At 38.9% G+C, this 21,194-nt stretch overlaps 1 protein-coding gene across 2 annotated transcripts in view; it reads right to left on the minus strand.

Annotated features, from left to right (window-relative positions):
- Positions 1-1,265: 1,265 nt before the first annotated feature.
- Setd2 (SET domain containing 2, histone lysine methyltransferase) overlaps positions 1,266-21,194 on the minus strand; it is an 84,877-nt gene continuing 64,948 nt past the window's right edge. Inside the window, exons 16-19 of one of the 2 annotated variants that reach the window (XM_027932172.3) lie at positions 19,467-19,578; positions 5,129-5,209; positions 2,434-2,535; positions 1,266-2,083 (exon numbers count right to left, since the gene is read on the minus strand). In XM_027932172.3, the coding sequence (XP_027787973.2) occupies positions 1,922-2,083; positions 2,434-2,535; positions 5,129-5,209; positions 19,467-19,578 (457 nt within the window). In that variant the 3' untranslated portion in view covers positions 1,266-1,921. Of the gene's footprint in view, positions 2,084-2,433; positions 2,536-5,128; positions 5,210-9,202; positions 9,256-19,466; positions 19,579-21,194 lie in introns of those variants that run through there. The other variant, XM_027932173.2, reaches the window with a different exon arrangement.

Here is a 21,194-nt window from a genome sequence, read left to right on the forward strand (position 1 = left end):
AAATACTTCTTTTTTATGTGTTGCAAGTACTTGAACTGACACATTCTTTGTAAGACTCAACTAGAAAATGTTAAAAGAGGGTTGACAGTAAATTATGGTGTATCCATTTTACATAATCATGTGCTTTAAACATTTTGAAGACTGCGATATCATGGGAAAACTCTTTGAATGTACATGAGATGATTTAATCTAGAGATGATTTAAAGTCATCTTCTCAGGAGGATATATGTGTGTTACATGTAAATACTATGTCGTTTTATTTAGGGTCCTTGAGCATCCACAGACTTTGGTGCCCATGATGTCCTGCAACCAACCCTGTATTAAGGATACTGAGGGACAACTGTATTAAGGATTTTCTGTCCTTGTTTAGTAATTAGTAATTCCTTTAATACTAGAATTTAAAGAAGTTATTGATTCTTCCTGAGCCTCAGTTTCCTTACCAACAGTGCCAATTTCTGTGCCTCAGGTTGTAAAGATTGAATGAGCACAACCTGAGCTCCAAAGTTCTCAGCACAATACCTAGCAGGCAATGAGTACTTTAATTTCTGTTGGTTTCATCCACAATATGACAAGCCACAGTCTGGCCTTGTCTCTTCCCCAAGGGTACTATTGCAGTGAGCAGAATAAACATGGTGAGGAACAGCCCCTTTGTAGAGATGGGCCCTCGTCTGGCTACAAGCTCTAGACCCTCCTCACTGCTCAGACAACTGGTCATCAAAAGAAAGGGGCTGCCATCAAGCCCTGTATCTGCTCCCCACAACCTGTGCACTGTACCCCTTCCAAGTACACCTCTGGTGTCAAAGCCCAATGTCAGAGGACAAAGTGGGAAGTCAGGGAACCCAAAGATCAGATGAGCATTCCATTGGGCTGGGAGAAATCATGTCTTCAGAGGGAAGAGGTCCAAGGCCTTTCTCCAGCCAGGAAAAAGACACATTTACCTTTCTCTTGACTGACCCTCAATTGGAAAGAAGCCCAGCATCAGTGAGGATTTAAGTCAGTTCCTCTACTCTGGAATGCCTAAACAAGTTGACCTGACACAGATGTAGCGAGAAGTTCCAAAGCTCACATGTGTCAGTCACCAGGCAAATGTATGCTACAGTTGCAGTGGGACTTATGAGAAACAAGGCCTGTAATAAAACCTGGCAGCAAGGATTAATCTTGGACTTCACACACCACTGGCTGCTACATCCCCTCTCTCTTTCCAGTGACAGCACTCACTACACACAAACATGCTAGATTAACCTTTAGGGAACACACATGCCAAGTTCTTTAATTGATTTTATTTTTTACATAAAAAGTTCAGTAAAAATTGGATAAAGTAAAGTGATTTTTAAGCAGTAAATCAATCTTATCAACATAGCACAAGGCTAGCCAAAACCACAAGGCAGCCTGCTCTGGAATATTTACATGATAACAAATTAAACCTTGCAGGAGAACTTAAAACGGTCCTTACAAAGTCTTCCTGTGATCCTAGCACATAGAGGCTAAAAGCAAAACAAAAACCAAACAAAACCCAGGAAAGAACAAATTATTTTCAATATTTTCACATATACATTAAAATATAATACAGATCGTCAGGGGAAGGGTCGTGGGTGGGGATGCGCATGGGTCTGTGCGCTGACAGCACCGCCAAGGAGGAGACCCAGGTTTGAAAGTGGGGTCAGGTCTGGCCAGAGCCTTCCCTAGGCCATTGTCTCTGACAGCCTCTAACTACACCCCATTAGCTCACGACTAGGGGTCACTTGTAGATGGAGCTTGTTTTTGTAGCTTTCAGTTGACAGTTGCAGTTTGAATTCCTCAGGGTGATTTGTCACCAGTAGCACAGCTCTGACAGTGGGGTGGGGCAAATAGGCCCACAGGATTTCCACTTCCCAGAGTCTGCCCTACCTGATCACCTATCCTCCCACCCTGGCCCCATAAGTCACTCTAATTCAGTGTCCTCTTTGGGTTTGTAAACAGCCCCAAACTTCTGCATGTACTTCTTAATGTACTCCTTGGTTTTGTGTTTCACATTCTCATTGCACTCCAGGTCCTCAGGGTTCTTACAGTACTTCAGCTCCTTATTCATAACGCCATGAGTCAGCTGTCCAGGGCACAGGAAGAGAGACCAAGCCACCATCAGAGTGGGAATGAGTTGAGGGGGTGGGTAACCCAGCCTGCTGCTTCCAGGCCTCTCTTACTGAGACTAGGAAGTCAACAAGGGTAGGTGGGGGCAGGCTGTGCTAGAGTCACCAGAGAGGAAAAGCTTAGTTCCACAAGTTTCTTAAAGAACTCTTGGTTTTAAGTAAAGTGCTCCCTTTGCCAAACCTTCCCTCCCATTTCTGTGTCCCTGGCATCTAGCAAGTAAAACCACGCTTTCTATGATGAAGAAAAGCATCTTATATGGTACACAGTATGCCAAGAACACCGATAAACCAGAAGAAGGGGGAATACCTTGCGAGCTAGGTGTTTGAAATCCTCAGTTGTGGTGATTCTGCCCACTTTGCAGTCAGGTTTCCGGTAAGGGTTCAGGCACTGAACGATGAACTGAGACATCTGCAGGTATAGGAAAGGGAACACGCTGTTCAACAGTACAGAAAGAACAGGGAGTTGTGCTGAGGTAATAAAAAAGGTAATAAGTACCCTATGCACTGGCACACTCCTATATTCTCAGCAACTCAGGAGGTGGAGAAAGGAGGATGCAAGTTTAAGGCCAGATTCTGCAATTTAGTTAAGACCCTGTCTCAAAACAAAAAATATAAAAGGACTGGAGATATAACTCAGTAGTAAGTAAAGCACCTCTGGGTTTAATCAGAAGGAAGAAGAGAGGGATAAAGGTGGATTAGAGAGAGGAGAGAAGACAGCACCCAATCCTTCCCTTTTCTTCTCTCAGGTTGTCTGATTTGGACAACAGAATACCAGTAAGCCAGTAAGATGTAAGAGAAAATGATCTTGGCTCAGCCCTGAGAGGGAAAGAGCTCCCTTGGATGAACTAAGAAAGGCTCACTAAGAACAGCAGCTGGAGGAACCCAGCAGCAGGGCTCTCACAGCAACCCTAGGTTTCAGCCAACAAACTGTGTCCTCAGCATAAAGCAACACAGGGAGTGCAGAGTCAAGCAGGCATTTCAGAGCTACTAGGCAGCTCTTGGACTCCAAGAACTAGAGGCACTTTGTCCTTGAAGGTTACTTAAAGTCTGTACATGTTATACTTCATCTGAATCATACTGCCTATGTGAAACAGGTAGAAACACAGCATGACCACTGGAGGAAGACAGCTGGCAGGACCCTTTTCATTCCATCACTTCCAGTTCCTACCTGGGTCATCTCTAATGGGTCGGTCCTAACCAGTGGTTCTGAAAGAAGACCCCAGGTCTTCTTGAGAAGTACTTATGGTATAAGTTCACAGGAGACAAATGGAACAAATGGTCAGTGATAGCTACTTCATCTGGAAGCATCCTAAGCAGGGTCTACCCATCCCTGAAACTCAGCTTTCTGATGATCAAAGAACAGGGTTGGACCACAAGATAGGCACTAAATAAAGAACTGCTGATTAAGCTAAAACACCACTGACACTATGGAACTAAGTTCTATTTCTGGGGAAACCTTTAAACAAAGAGAGAGGTGACAGACAGACACATAGAGTGTGTGTGTGTGTCTCTCATCATGGTGCCAGGCTGGCCTTGAACTTCTGGGCTTAGGCAATCCTCCTGCCTCAGCCTCCTGAACAGCTAGTACTACAAGTGTACACCACCTATGCCTGACTGAATAAGCCTTTTATTTTGCAATAATGGGAACTGAATCAGGGGCACTCTGCCATTAAGTGACATCCTCAGCCCTTTTGTTTAAATTTTGAGACAAGGTGTTGCTAAGTTGCTGAGGCTGGCCTCAAAGATCCTTCTGCCTTAACCTCCCAAGTAGCTAGGATTACAGGTGTACCACAATGCTCAGCTAGATAAACCTTTTATTCAATTTTGTTTCCTCCCTGTGGTTGCCTGGCCTCCATACTATCCCCCCTTCAGTCCAATCCTCAAATATAGTCAAGGATTTAAATACCCGTTACTTAAACTATTGCCAATGGTTTCCACAGATACATAGCCACTATGAAGAGTCAGCATAATACCACCCACCCTCATTTCCAACATCACTCATTTGCCCTATGCTACAGTCCTGGAAGAGATGTTGCTTTCTTTTGCCTCTGTACATTCTTCTGCCTAAAGTTATAGTCCTTCTTGATCCATACAACCAATTCCACCCTCCCCTATTCAAGAGTCCTTCCTGAAATCCTGAACAGTAGCCCCTAATTCTGTCATGGCACACTCTCCACATAGCTGCTGTTACTTATTTGTAGGTCCTTTTCTCCACACACCATGACCCCCTCCATGAATAAAGACTGGAGTTTAGAATCTGGATTCCTAGAGGCAGGCGAGTTTAGTGTCCTGATGGCTAAGAACACTGCCAATAGCATAAAGAGGAGCTGCTTTCTCTCAATCTCTCGAAGAACAGGTAGCCACCAAATGAGAGATGAAAGAACGAACACTGGAATTTGAGCCAGAAGACCTGAGTTCAAATCTTCCATCAAGAACTTGCCTGCTCTTGGGCTGGGGTTGTGGCTCAGTGGTAGAGCACTTCCCTAGCATGTGTGAGGCACTGGGTTCCATCCTCAACACATTTAAAAAATAAATAAATTAATTAATTAAAGGTATTGGCAGGGGGTGGGGGAGCTGCCTTGGTGCCAAGGTGCTTGAGGTGGAGGTGATGGCCTTAAAAAAAAAAAAAAAAGAAAAGAAAGAACGAACTTGCCTGCTCTAGTACTTAAGAGCTCTTGTTATGGAGATAAAAAGTTGTAAAGGGCCATATCAATGAATAACTACACAATCGAATCACTGAAGGGAATATACAGTCAGGCAGCCTAACACTTAATAGTGAGTTTTCCTTTGTCCAAGTAAAACGGGTAATGTGGTTTGCAGAGGGACTCCTATCAGGCCAATAAGAGATGATTGAAGAGTTCTTAAGGGAAAAAACACCACTTCAGCAAGACACAGTAGCTAATAAGCCTATGTGCTTGCCCATCTTGGGGGGCAAGGGAGATGTATATATTTAAGACAGAAAGGAAAGGACTGAGGCTTAAGCCTCATCTACCAAACCTTACCTCTTTTCTGAACACTTCTTTGCTCTTCTTAGCCAGCTCACTAGAGGTGTCTGCTTCTGCTGTCTTGGGCTTTTTTGATGTCTAGAAATAGAAAACACAACAGCGTTAACATGAGATGTCAGTTTAATGATGCCCTATGGTCCCAGAACCCTCTTTTCTCTTCCCCCATTTGGGTTACCTGACTCTTTGAATTAAGATTCATTTTAGAAGTCCTGTCTTAGGGGAATGGCCTGGAGTCCACTTGACTGCTATGTTTCAAATTTTGTCATCTGGCTCTAGACTCAACTTTCAATCCTCTACCCTAAGTCAAAGTAATCCTTGATGTACTTTATATTTCCGGTTGTTTCAGAATCACTCTCTGCAGAACATGCTGCAAGGACTTCAGCTCTCCACATTGTCAAGTGAGGCCCAGTTTAAAGGAGCTTAACCTTTCTTGGCTCTGGTATTCTAGGGTTCCAGGACAAAGGCAAATACTCTGTACTGAAAACCCTTGGTACTCATCACCTTCCTCTGAAGGCAGAGTTGGCTGGACTATAAAAGACAATCTTAGCATGCAGGAGAGGATCCTTGGAGATTGGTACCTTAGTTCAAGAATGGAAACACTAAAGCATCATTGTGATATTGGGGTGAGGGTGGGGCAATGGGAGATGAGAGTCATTCAAGTCAATTAACAAAGGAATAGATGCTATGACACAATATATTTTGGGCCAAGATGGCATGATGATGATAAACCCAGAAACACTCTCTTGCAGCACTGCTAGAGGATAGGCTGCCAAGTTCCCCCTAACCAGATACTGCCAAGAGTTAGTGATGGGTAGCAGCTTTGGCATTGAGAACAACTGCCATGCAGGCCATCTCCTCAAACCTTTCCCACCATTAGCCATTAAGCCCCTTCCCAATAAATGTGCTTTTCTGTGGAAAAGAATTATGAACATTCATTTTGCCTTTGAATACACAAGTTACTTTGGAAGGATCCAACAGCTACAGCTGGTATTATAGGTAATTCATGCTTTTGTTAGGGAACCAGAGCAGAGAAACTTTTATTAGACTCCCCAACCAATCCCCCCTTTGGCCTTTGTGTCTATTCCTGTCATTTCCATAAACAGTATGAAGAAACTGCCTAATTCTCTCTGTTCTGGAGTGGTTCCCAAGCAAAGTGATACTCCCTTGGCTTTGGGTTGCTACAAATCAGCTTTCTCTGATTTGCTATATAAGTTTTACACATTTTCTGTTTTTCGACTTATTTTCTATGGTGATGGGATACTGGAGATGTTTAGGTTTGGGAGATAGGGTACAAACAACATACAGATACTATTTCTGTTTTCTGGAAATTAAAAAAAAAAAACTCACTGGTAATTCTATTTTCAAATGTTTGAGATTTAAAAATTTTTTTTTCAATTGTAGAAAGTATAGGTGTGTTCTACAATAAGACCTAAAGTAGCAAGGCATCAAGAATTATTTGAAGCCAGGCATGGTGGCTCATGCCTGTAATTCCAGTAGCTCAGGATGCTGAGATAGGAATTTCTCAAGTTCAAGGCCAGTCTCAGCAACTCAGTGAGGCCCTATGCAATTTGGTGAGACCCTGTCCCAAAAAATAAAGAGGGCTGGCGATGTGGCTCAGTTGGTTAGTGCCACTGGGTTCAATTTCAGGTTACCCCTACCTCCTAAAAAAGAATTATGTGAAAAAGACAAGGAAACTTAAAAATTTCACCTGCTATTCTACTATAGATTTCAGTCATGAGTAGCAACAGCAAGAAGTACAGAGAGGGCCTTTAGGTATAACAACTAGCTCAGAGTTCCTCATCCTATGGAAAAGGCCAGAGGCTCAGGGAGGGCACTGTCTACACAGGAATGTCCTGCTTTTCTTTGAATAGGATGTCTTCAGAAAGCTAGATAAATCCAATACAGATTTACTAGATTTCTAATTTAATCCCTGACTTGATGAAGTTGGGGTGAACTTTAAAAAGAGTTATAGAACACTATCCATTGAGCTCTGTCAGGAAGAGGCCCCTCTATTTGGCCTTTTGAATGCTAAACAATTACGATTGAGAAAGAAAAAGTTCATATGAAGGAAGCCTAAACTTCCATCATGGAAATCATGAACAACAACAACAAAATCTTGAACCAAAATGAAGTTTTCCTGGGAGTACTAAAATTCATGAACCCCATTCTTCTTGGTCTGTCGACTGTAAATGGCATGAGAAACAGTTTCAGAAAACTTATAGGAGCCCAATGCCAAGCCCAGGAGCCGAGTTGGTGTCAGAGCTGAGGATAGCGCTAGTTACTGACATGGAAAACCTTGGGACTGCCCCAAGCATTTTTTAGCATTTCTAACAATAAAACTAAGTGGTGCTATTCACTTCTCCAAAAGCCTATTGCCCATGAAAAAAATCTTTTAGCACCAGAAAAGACATGAGACTGGACCAATGGTCCCTAACATGTAACAGGATAATTCACAGGTATCTGCCTGTATAGCAAGTTGCCTCACTGAGATTTAAGAAAACCACCAGATGGCAGGGTGGGACTCTGATACATGAAAAAACAAAGTGTTCCCACGACCTCAACAGTAACTAATTTGCCTTTTCTCCATGTTGGCTCATTTGGGGCCACTAGTCAGTGTAATATTTTTTGTGGGAGCCTACAGAAGCAGTGGCCAGAAGGGAGCACACAGTGAAATGAACACACAAAAGGGTCTGGCAGAAAGCCAGAGCCTACTGCTTTTAGAAACTGAAGCTGCTTCCTCATTTGGGTACATTTGGATTCCCTGAAAATCTGGTCTTAAAGTGAATCTTGAGTCTTTGTGACTTAGATGGCAATGGCCTTAAGCTTACTGGGTGGCTCTGGTGCCCATATGCACACTGTGTAATACAACAAATACAAACTCTATCCTTAATCACACACACAGACAAAACTAGATCACAAAGTCCATGTGCCCTAAAACTGAGGAGTATGGCCTATTCTAGAAATGGGTCCCAACAAGAGAGAGAATATACTCAGCTAATGTTTCTCTCTCCCTGAATTAATTAATTAAAAATTTTTTTATTTGTTTTAATTAGTTACCCGTGACAGTTCAATTTTCCCTGAATTTAATTAAATACTTTTTGGAACATGAAACCTAAAGGATTACTTAATGAGGAATTATATCTTTTGGGACAGCACACATCCAGAAGGAGGAGCTGAGCCATTAGAAACACTACAGATACAATTCAACCTAAATTCTGAGACACAGAAATCTGAATGTATATTAATTAAAAGGTTAAGAAAGATGATACTTGGGCTGGGGATGTGGCTCAAGTGGTAGCGTGCTTGACTGGCATGCATGAGGCGCTGGGTTTGTTCCTCAGCACCACATAAAAATAAAATAAAGATGTTGTATCCACCAAAAACTAAAAAATAAATATTAAAAAAAATTCTCTCTCTCTCTAAAAAAAAAGATGATATTGAAAATATATTGCTTTGGAGTTGCATAACAAAATCATTGGTTAAGCCCCAATCCTCAGTATTGCCAAAAGAAAAGGAAAGGGGACCAAAAAAAAAAAAGGGATGGGAGGTAGCTTAGCCTAGCTCAGTGGTAGTGCTTGCCTCAGCATGCATAAGAACCTGGTTCAATCCCCAGTAATAGCAGTGCACACATTACTAGGAACCAGTGGGCCTCCTACTCTGTGTATCTGGCCTAAGAGTATTGCAGACCTAGGATTTCTCTCTGGTTCCCCAACTGATGAACAGGTTATCCTGACTGAGCAACACAATCACAGAGATCTGCACTCTGGCTCCGACAATCCCCCTCAAATGTGATTTCTTAGTTCTTCATGACTGGTAAGTGATTTCTATGAAATTATTTTGCAAACTGACCTGACTCCAAAAATGAGATCATCAACTGAAAGAACTCTTGGCCCTGATCCCATCCTCTGCAACTCCCTCAATCCAATACTCTACAATAATTATTTTACTATAACATAGAGAACACTAGTATACCTCATAACTGTTAATTTTAAGCCAGGAGATAGCTGCTCTCAATTGTGCAGTCAGCAATGATTAAGGTCTGAGGTTCTCAAAAAGAAGATTTGAACTCACCACAGGATGGATGATGGAAGAGAGTACAAGATGACCAGGAGTAGGGAACAATACTGGAGGAAAACAGAGAAGGAAGGCTCTCACAGATGCTTAGCCTCATTATCAAAAGCTTCTACCACCACCCAGCATTCTTCAAAGGATTCTCTATCCACTGCATACCTTCCCTTGGTCATTCCATATGCTTCTATGTTTCCAATAAGCACTAATTTACTGTTGACCCAAACCTAGACTTGACGATCTACCAGCTTTTACTATTCTGAATCTCACAGGGAGCTCAAATTCTATACTGAACTTTTCTCCACCTCCTCCTATTCTTTCCTTCATTTCCTAGAATGAACAGTGGGTTGGTTGCTTCCCGCCACCCCCACCCCCCCCCCACCCCCCGCTGCAACCAGGGGTGCTTAGCCATGGAGCTACATCTCTATCTCTTTTTATTTTGTATTCTGAGACAGAGTCTCACTTAGCTGCTTAGGGTCTTGCTAAATTGCTGAGGTTGGCTTTGAACTTTCAATCTTTCTTCAGCTTTCCAAGCTGCTGTGATTACAGGCATGCACTGGGCAAACAGTCAGATCTTACTCATGCAAGCTAAAAATGAGGGTTGTGGGTATCCTTGCTTTTTTCTTACCCACTAGTTTGCTAAGTGCTGAATATTGCCTTCTCAAATGTCTTTGCCTGGTTCCCCAATATCTCTACTCTTGAGTTCCACACTTTGCCTGAACCATTATAAGACTCTTCAATCTGATCTTCCTGTCACTGACCCTGTTTTTCAAATGGGCTTGTTTCAGTACAGGGACACACAATCGACTGACTCCCCCCACTAAAAGTATTCATTGGCTCCAAGTACCTATCTATTAATCACATTAGTAGGACAGTAAAACCTCAGAAAATTTAAATCTGACTTACTTTTCCATTTGTGGAGTGGGTGGTCCTAGTGATAGAACCCAGAGCCTCACACATGCTAGACAAGCATTCTCCCACTGAATTATAATCTAAGCCTTACTTGTTCACCACCCTATATACAAACAAACTCTCATCATGACAAATTATTTTCACTGTTTTCTATATATACTCTGTACTGTTCTGATTTTATGCCTTTGTAAAAACTGCTTTATGTATCTCAAATGCTCAACCCTATTAATTTAACAATAGATAAAACTGTGTTTTTTGTAACATCTCTGATGCATCTTCTTACACTATGATCACTATGTTCCTAAAACATTTTGTGTATACTGTGGCAATTACCCCACTGTATCCTTTTAGATCTATTTTTAGCTAAACTTCCTGAAAACCAGGATCCAGTTTTAATCTCTTTCAATCTGTAATACCTCACACGTCTGTGAATTAATGAAAACTTACAAACTTACTCTGTACTTTCAAGGGGATTCCTAAGTGAAGGTCCTAAAGATGAAAAATATGGGACATAAATACCTTCCCCAAAGACATCTTTCTCCTGTTTACTGAAATGTTAGCTCAATGAATGCAATTGTGAAGTGTTAAGAAGGACAGATGCAGGGGCTGGGGATGTGGCTCAAGCGGTAGCGCGCTCGCCTGGCATGCGTGCGGCCAGGGTTCGATCCTCAGCACCACATACAAAACAGAGATGTTGTGTCCGCCGAAAACTAAAAAATAAATATTAAAAAAAAAAAAAAAAACCTCTCTCTCTCTCTCTCTAAAAAAAAAAAAAAAAAGGACAGATGCAAATAAGTTCTAGCTATCCAAGTCCAATTGGGACTGTGGAAGAGACTATGGTTTAGAAAGAGACCCAAAGACCAATAGCCCAAACCTTTGCCTTGTGCTTCAGGGCAAGGTCAGGCAGAAGATCAAAGCTCATTTGTTTCTCTATCTGCTTTCTTTACCAAAGGGTTAACAATAAAGAATAGAAGACTTTGGTTTGGATTTTTTCATTAGAAATACAAGAAAAGGTAAAGATGACAAATCACAGATAAAAAGTCTAAGAAACTAAGATAGTTTTTTGCAATGTCCAGATAATTTTTTGCAAGAAGCACATTGACACTTAAGGAGTTTTAACCTTAGGTAACTTTCTGTACAGCCACTACCCCCACCAACACAAAACCATCCCTTACAGATCCTTTGTGTACTGCTAATAGTAACATATAATAGTGCAGCTATTTGGAAAACTTAAAATTTCTTAAAAAGCTAAACATAACTTTATCCAATGACTCAGCAATTCTACTTCTAGGTATTTACCTAACAGAAGTGAAAATATGTGTTCAAAGACTTGTGAAAATGTTCATTCATGTAGCATTATTTATTAATTTATTTATTATTAACAAGTCAAATAGCAGAAACAACCCAAATTACACCAACTGATAAATGGATAAACAAAATGTTATACATATTTATAACAGAATAGTATTTATTCATAAAAGGAATGAAATCCTGATACATACTATACCAAAGATGAATCTTGAAAACATGCTAAATAAGTCAGTCATAAAAGACTACATACTGTATGATTTCATTTATATAAAATGTCCACAAAAGGCAAATTTATCAAGAAAGAAAGTAATTAGTGGTTGGGCTAAAGTGGGAACTAACCAAATGGAGATGAGATCTTATTGGGAGGATTAAAATGTTCTAAAACCAAATTGTGGTAATGTTTGAATAATTTGTGATTTTATTAAAGTCATTGAATTATAAACCCAAAACAATTAGGTTTGATGCAAAGTATATTATACCTCAATAAAGTTACTGGTTCACCCTCCCCTTTTTCTTTACTTCTCTCAAAAGCCCTGCCATAGGGCTGGGGTTGGGGCTGAGGGGTAAAGTGCTTCCCTGGCACATGTCAGGTACTATATGTGAATAATATACATATAGAGATAGATAGATAGATAGATAGATAGATAGAGAGAGAGAGAGAGAGAGAGAGAGAGAGAGATACAAACAAGAAAAGGGAAAATGATGGAGACTGGAGACAGTAAAAACAGTGATTGCCAGGGACTGGGGATGGAACAGCAAGGAGGGAAAGCAGGACAGACAGAAAACAATTTTTAGGACCCCGAAACTTCTCTGTATGACATTATACTGGTGAATACATGCCATTATACATTTATCAAAACCCACAGAATGTACAATACCAAGAGTGAATCCTAATATTAATTATAGTCTTTGGTGCTAATTATGTATAAGTACAGATTCATCAAATTTAACAACTGTACTTCTCTGGTACTAGAAGTTGCTATGCATGTGCAGTAGTAGGGGTATATGGGAACACCACAGTCTCTTTTCTTTCTGCCTTTTATCTATTTTCTGCTCAATTTGGCTGTGCCACAATAGAACTAAATATTAAGACTATTTTTTTAATATAACTTTTTCAGACAAACAAAAACAGAAAATTCATCACCAGTAAATCAGAAATACTAGAACTATTAGAGGGAATTCTTCAGGCTAAAGGAAAATAATTCCAGATGGAAGCGCAATTGTACATGACACAAAAATAGCAATAGATATTTCTCATGAAGTTTTAAAAATTTCTTTAACAGTTAACAGACTCTGTGTATGGTACTGGGGATTTAACACAAGGCCTAATGCATGCTAACCTGTGCTACCAATAAGATTCAACCCTAGCCTCATTAACAAACTTCAAAGCTGAAAACAGTAATATATTCTGGGGTTCATAACATAAAAAATAAAATTAAGTTTATACCATAAAAAAAAGTGGCATATGATACAACGGTAGGCTACAATGAGATAAATACATATATTGTAAATCTTAGGTCTCATAATACCTTTGCATTCTTAAAACATTGAGGACCCCAAAAAGCTTTTATTCATGAGAAATATCTATCAAGATTTTTTATATTATAAATTAAACTCAAACTGGGAATGAATAAAATTTCAAAAAAACATTAAAAACTTTTCATGTTAATATAAATAAACATATGAAATACATTTTTTTGTGAAAAAGTAACTACTTTCCAAAACTAAAGAAATTTGGCAAAAGTGGCACAGGCTTTACATTTGCAAATTCCCTTATGTTTCACTTAATAGAAGAAATGTGAATGTAAGGGAATAACAAAGGCATACAATGTTTCGGGAAACAGTTTTTGACTCATGGCTCCTTGAAATGGTCTTGACAACCCTAGAGGTCCTACACCAAATTTTAAGAACCACAGCCTTAGAGCAACCACAAAAAACCTCAGTAAAACAAAGAGGTATAGCTAATAAGCCAACAAAAAAGAGAAAAAAATAGAAACCTGGAAAATTTTAAACCCAAAAGAAACAAGGAAAAAAGAGAACAAAAGATGAAAAATTTTAAAAACAAAGTAAGAGATTTTAAACCCAATCCTATCAATATTTAATAGATGTGTCAACACATTAAACATACCCATCTTCTCCCAACTTTCAAAATCTGATAAACCAAACTAATAGTATTTTGCTATCTATTTTCTTAATAGCTATATAAAACTATCTATCGACTTTAAGCCTAATTCTGGGCTTGACTTTGATACATTTAGATATGTTGTAAATGAGAACAATTTTTCACAGAATGCTAATTACCACACCCACCTTATTTTCCCATGGCCGTCACTGTGAATATTCTATCACTTTAGTGCACTCAGCCTTTCTAGAATTTGTGAACTCATTTATTATCACTAACTCTAGGGCATGTTAGAAACTATATTCTTGCCTATAACATGTTACTTTTTGTATATACAGATGTATAGACAGATGCACACACAATGAATCAGTGAAGGAAATTAGACCCAGTCCCCATAAATAGGGCATTAAGCAGCTGGCCTGGTCTACTGTTTGTTTTCAGAAAATGACTGCTGAATGATATAGTTAGACAGTGCTAACTATGCTTCAATTCTGTTAACTTTCTAGGCTCTCATCTTACGAAACAGGATACCATTTCATTCAATCCTTCATTTTTTGCCTAGAAGTGTTACAACAGTGCTTTCAAAACTTTTAGTTTTCACAATTCTGTTAAAACAAACAAACAAACAACAACAACAACAACAAAAACAGCAAACAATGGTTAGCTGGGCACAGTGGCATACACCTGGAATCTCCAGCTACTTAGGAGGCTAAAATAGGAGGATTGCAAATCTGAGGCCAGCATAGGCAATTTAGCAAGATTGTTTTAAATTAAAATAAAAAAGGACTGAAGTAGATTGCTTGCCTCAAATGTGCAAGACCTGGGTTCAATCCCCAAAAACACAAATAAATAAATAATAAAATAAAAAAGTATTTTAACCCCCAAAAGTAAGTTAAAAAAATCAAAAACATTACTTCATCCTCTTTTTCTATGGAAAGGTGTTACAGAAAATGCACAAGAAAAATATCAGATAATCTTTAGATCCTAGAACAAAATTCCCTGGGTCATGCTAGGGCTGGCCAGATAGGAGACTCAAAAGGAAAAGCTTCAAGAAGATAAACTCTTATTATTCAGAGCCTAATTTACACATTACCCTCCCAAGTTTTCTTCAATTTCCTTTTAAATTGCATTTTTCCCCTCTATAAATGTCTCTAGCCCTTAGAGTCAAAACTGTAATTAACCACTAAACCATATAATAATATATACTTTCAATCTTACTGTTATGGTATAGATCCTAAATGTTCCCCAAACACCATGAGTTGAAGGTTTGGTCACCAGTTGATGATATTGTCAAGAGACAGGGTCTAATTGGAAGAAGTTAGGTCACTGGGGAGTATGCCCTTCAAGAATATGCTGGGAATCAGCCGCTTCCTCTCTCTTTAGCTTCCTAGCCACTATGATATGAACAGCTTTGCTCTACCACGTGCTTTCCACCATGATATTATACCTTGCCACAGGCCCAAAACAATGGGGTTAAGTGATCATAAACTGAAACCTATAAACACCACGAGCCAAAATAATTTTTTTCCCTTTTAAGATTTTTATCGGAGGTATTTGCAACAGAAAGTTGACTAACGCACTTACCATCCTATAGGCCCTAAGAGCAATAATCTTGTCGCATACTGCTTTTGTATCCCCAGGTTTCGGTGTTTATGTTAAATAGGAACTCAAATGTCTGATAAGTAACCAAAATGTAAAAAAAAAAAAAAAAGAGTGGGATTAATCTCATGTCTGTATGATTTGAAATGTGGTTTTGGATCCAAAGTTAAAGTTAGTAGACAATGATTAAAGCATTGTGTTTTGGTTGTTAATACTTCCAATATCCTACCCCCCAAATACACATGCACCCACAGAAACAGGACAGAGATCAGAAATAACCTGATAAATATACAATATACATACTCTGAGGAATATGGATATAGTAAGGTTTTATGTCTATACTTCTCTTAATAGTCAATCACAAACAGTAAGTACTATAACTTAGTCTTAAATGTGTATGAGAATTGCCTAGGGACTTTAGATTCTGATCTAGGAGGAAGTATGATCTAGGGATTGGGATTCTGCAGTTTTAATATGTGCTTCTGGGCACTGAATAGATTCATTGTTAAGTCCTTAACTCCAATTAGTTCAATTTCTACCACCACCAGAGTTTTTAAAATGCAAAGTCAGATCGTCCAAACTACTTTAAGGATTTGCCATTACTTAGAAAGAGAATGGAGTTCTAATTGCTTAGAATGGCATGTAAGGCTGCTCTTTTACTTGGCTGCTGCTGCTACTACTACCACTATGTGTGTTTTTTTGTTTTATATTTTGTTATATTTTTTGGTACTGGGGATTAAACCTAGGGGTGCTTTGTGACAGGCACAGAGAGTGGCACCCACCTGAAATCCCAGTGACCTGGGAGGGCGAGGCAGAATTGTAAGTTTGATGCCAGCCTCAGCAACTTAGCAAAGCCCTAAGCAACTTAGTAAAACCCTGTCACAAAATAAAAACAAAACAAAATAAAAGTTACTCCTCACACTTCAGATAGAGCCCTAATATCCAGAGTATACAAAGAACTCAAAAAATTAAACAATAAGATAACAAATAACCCAATCAACAAATGGGCCAAGGACCTGAACAGACACTTCTCAGAAGAGGACATAAAATCAATCAACAAGTACATGAAAAAATGCTCACCATCTCTAGCAGTCAGAGAAATGCAAATCAAAATCACCCTAAGATACCATCTCACTCCAGTAAGATTGGCAGCCATTAGGAAGTCAAACAACAACAAGTGCTGGCGAGGATGTGGGGAAAAGGGCACACTTGTACATTGCTGGTGGGACTGCAAATTGGTGTGGCCAATTTGGAAAGCAGTATGGAGATTTCTTGGAAAGCTGGGAATGGAACCACCATTTAACCCAGCTATTCCCCTTCTCGGTCTATTCCCTAAAGACCTAAAAACAGCATACTACAGGGACACTGCTACATCAATGTTCATAGCAGCACAATTCACAATAGCAAGACTGTGGAACCAACCTAGATGTCCTTCAATAGACGAATGGATAAAAAAAAAATGTGGCATTTATACACAATGGGGTATTACTCTGCATTAAAAAATGACAAAATCATAGAATTTGCAGGGAAATGGATGGTATTAGAGCAGATTATGCTAAGTGAAGCTAGCCAATCCCTAAAAAACAAATGCCAAATGTCTTCTTTGATATAAGGAGAGTAACTAAGAACAGAGTTGGGACGAAGAGCATGAGAAGAAGATTAACATTAAACAGGGATGAGAGGTGGGAGGGAAAGAGAGAGAGAAGGGAAATTGCATGGAAATGGAAGGAGACCCTCAGGGTTATACAAAATTACATACAAGAGGAAGTGAGGGGAAAGGGAAAAAAAAAAAACAAACAAGGGGGAGAAATGAATAACAGTAGATGGGGTAGAGAGAGGAGAGAAGAGGGGAGGGGAGGGGAGGGAAGGGGGGATAGTAGAGGATAGGAAAGGCAGCAGAATACAACAGACACTAGTATGGCAATATGTAAATCAGTGGATGTGTAACCCATGTGATTCTGCAATCTGTATATGGGGTAAAAATGGGAGTTCATAACCCACTTGAATCAAAGTGTGAAATATGATGTCAAGAAGTATGCAATGTTTTAAACAACCAACAATAAAAATTAAAAAATAAAAAAAAAATAAAAGGAGCTGGGGAAGTGGCTCAGTGGTAAAGCACCTTAGGGTTCAATTCATAGTATATATATATATATATATATATATATATATATATATATTAAAAAAAAAAAAAAAGAACCTACTTGTGCCTCACCACTGAGCTATATTTTTTCTTCTGAGATAGGGTCTCACTAAGTTAACCAAGTCTGGCCTAGAATTTGCAAACCTCCTGCCTCAGCCTACCGAAAGCTAGAATTAGAGGTGTACATCACTATACCCAGTTTTGGCTTCTATTTCTCAGTTCCTACTTTGTGTTTGACAGTTTTGATGAGCTAGATTTTCATACAAAAAAAAAAAAAAAAAAGGCTTTCCTCTGAACATTAAATAAGCAATAGTAGACTTTATGCCTACTTTTCATTTGCTTTGAAAGGCCTAACTTAGTAGACACACATCAAACCAAAAGACTGAATCATAATTAATGAAGTACCCATGAACTAGCTTGGCTTTAAGCAGGAGATATGGTCTCCAATGTGACCATCTCTGGCCCCAGAGCTCAGCTAAACTGTTGCACCACAAATTTCAGTCCCTATTTTTTTTAAAAGATATAGCTAACATAGCTATAGAAGTCTGGAAAGAGGAAACTGTATATTGTGTTTATCTGTTTTATTTTTGTGGTTCTGGGAATTGAACCCAGGGCCTCAACATTCTAGACAAGAGCTCTACGACTGACCCATATCTCCAGGCCTTGTTTGTGTATAAGTTTATACGCATAATCATTTAAATGGCAATTGCTTAGTAGTCCTGGACATATTCTAAAATGATTCAAGAACACATGATAGCACAACAGCTGGAGACTAGCAGCTATGTGATTTAAGAGAATCATCTGAAATCTTATCAAGTTCCATGCGGATTTAACTTAATTGTGTATATTTTTTGGCAAATATCTAATACACGGTAAAGAAAGAAAAACCATTCCTCCAAAAGTTGATATAAAAGAAAGTATGAATCTGCTTCTATTTTACTTATCTTTCACTCCAGCTCTTTCTTCCCTCTTCCACCTATCCCTACTAATTTAATTAAATGCCTCTTCTTATTTTGAAAATAAAATAATATTATTCAATAGATTTTATAACATAGAAAAATATGGTCTCATTCAAGATACCTCTTCCAACCAGGCGCGGTGGCACATGCCTATAATCCCAGTGGCTCAGGAGGCTGAGACGGGAGGGGAGGATTGAGAGTTTAAAGCCAGCCTTAGTAACAGTGAGCGCTAAGCAACTCAGTGAAACCCTATCTCTAATAAAATAGATAACTGGGCTGGGGATGTGGCTCAGTGGTTGAGTGCCCTTGTTCAATCCCTGGTATAAAAAAAAAAAAAAAAAAAAGATACCTCTTCCTTGGAGTCAGTTGAATCTTATTATTAAGTGAAAAGAATAAAGAGTTGGTTTAATTCAGTCATGGAATATTTGATTTATATGACCTCTAATGCCAATTACTGTCTTGTCAGAGGTGGAGATGAGAAAGTTTTCTTTCCTGCTTTGTTCTAGTATTTTCATAGTAAATTATTTGTACTTCAAATCTTAAAGGGGGTGGGGGCAGCCTTATATTGCTTTGGTGAGTTTTTAAAATGTAACCAGTTTGGGGATGGGGTTGTGACTCAGCAGTAGAGTGCTTGCCTAGCACACATGAAGCACTGAGTTCGATCCTCAGCACCACATAAAAATGAAATAAAGATATTTAAAAAAATGTAATTAGTTTAACTTCATTCTAGATCCAACAATGTCAAAATAGAAAATCATTAAATCATACCATCCATGTAAGTAAACATTCAGTTTAAAGAGCCAAAACACATGTGGAAAGAAACCATCTATCCATCCATCTCACCATCAAGAAAAATATAGTAGATCTACATGAACTAAAAAGTTAGGATATGCTAAAAGAAGTTATAAAAGCATGAATATTATGACTGCCTTAGGGCTTCTCTTGTTGTCACTCTTTGCCTTCTGTTACTGTTATTAATGCCATAACACATTTTCATAATTGGTCTATTCAAAACTCTTTACACACGCGCGCGTGCACACACACACACACATATCCCTTAAATGAGTAAGTAGCTAGCGTGTATCTGAGTTCATCAAAGCTAAAAATAAAAGAGGGAGGGGACTTTCACATATTTTTTAGAATAAGGGAAAAAAAAGAAATCCCAATAGCCATGTGATCTTGGTTCTCAAATAGTCAGAAACATATGTAAGCCACACTCACCTTCATGGGGTTTTCATCATATGTTGGGGTTCCCAGGTCCATCTCGGCTTCATGCTCAAGGCTGGCATCATCTCCTGGGCTTTCCCAAGTAGGAGGATCCCACTGAGTCTGCCTAGAAGGAAGTAATAACAGCCATGACGTCATGGCTAGAAAACAGAGTACCTCAGCATAGGCATCTCTGTTCATATATACATAAAATAGAAATGCAATAGGATGCAAAACAAGTCAGCACCAGGAGATTGAGACAATTCTGGTATCTTACCATCAGTAATGATTCTAGCTGTTTACAATTATTATTATTATTATTATTATTATTATTATTATTATTTCTGTGGAAAATAATAGTGTTGAAGACAGCAATAAAGGCAAACATGTTGTGGGCCACTCATCTATTGGTTTGTTTTTGGAACTGGAGATTGAACCCAAGGGCACTTTATCACTAAGCTACATACCTAGTATCCCCAGTCCTTTTTAAATTTGAGACAATGTCCTGTTAAATTGCTTAGACTGGCCTTGAACTTACAATCCTCTTGCCTCAGGCCCCTGAGTCACTGGGATTACAGTCCTGTCACCTCATCCAGATCTCACCTGACTCTTCATTTCTGGAAATAGGATATAGCAAATCCTAAAGAATACACAAAGTAGGTATGCCTATGCTACCCCTCTGCAGGGAAAGCTATCAAGAGTGCTTATACCTAATATGTACTTTGAGCAAAACAAAATAAATCAGAACACAACCCTCAAAATCCTTGATCATGTGAGAAACCTGTTCCTTGCTTTGAGTCTTCTTGTTTGTAGTTTAATGACTGACGGTGTAAAAAAGGTGTACAGGTTAAAAACTTGTGTCCTCTGCTAAAAATATTCAACTGACTGGAAAAAGACTCAGTTGGCCCTGTTAACTCAAAGAATGTTTATAGTTGTTTTGAAAATAAGCAGGCAAAGATTTTAAGCTAGATCTATAGGATAAAAATTGGAAGAAAGGACATTCACATTCAGGAGTCTGAAGCCCACTGTCACAGGTAATGTTATAAGGGTATTCATTTCAATTATCAAAAGCCTCAAAGAAGGTATCAAACCAATCTGGCAGGTCAGTAACATCATTATAGTTTTCTGTTTTCCTACCACACCAATCTTTAATCAGCAACACTAAACACATTTGATATAAAACACTTTTAATGATGATTGTGAGAAGAGGCTTACATCTGATCTATGGAACTTCTTTTAAAAATAGTTAAGATGTTTACTGTAATAGGCTCGGCATTAAGGTGCATGACTGCAATTCCAGCAACAGGAGGAACTCCAGTGAAACCAGCCTTGGCAACTTAGCAAGACCCCATGTCAAAATAACAGATAAAGGGATTGGGGATGTAGCTCAGTAGTAGAATGTTCCTAGGTTCAAACTCCAGTCTGTCTCTCTCTCTCTCTCTCTCTCACACACACACACACACGCACGCACAAAAAAAAACCCCAAAACACCACTACTACTGTAATAAATGAACCATAAGCAGCTATGTGTTTTATTGTGGAAACTGAAAAGATATATATACATACATAAAAATTCTGTTCTTAGTTGTTAGATAAGGTGAACCTACGGGGCGGGGGGCGGAAGTACACTATAAATAAGAAATACAACCCTTTTCATTTTTATTTATTTATTTATTTTTAGTTGTAGGTGGACACAATACCTTTTTTTATTTGTATGTGGTGCTGAGGATTGAACCCAGTGCC

The sequence above is a fragment of the Marmota flaviventris genome, chromosome 1 (assembly GCF_047511675.1).
Source record: "Marmota flaviventris isolate mMarFla1 chromosome 1, mMarFla1.hap1, whole genome shotgun sequence".
NCBI classification, from domain to species: Eukaryota; Metazoa; Chordata; class Mammalia; order Rodentia; family Sciuridae; genus Marmota; species Marmota flaviventris.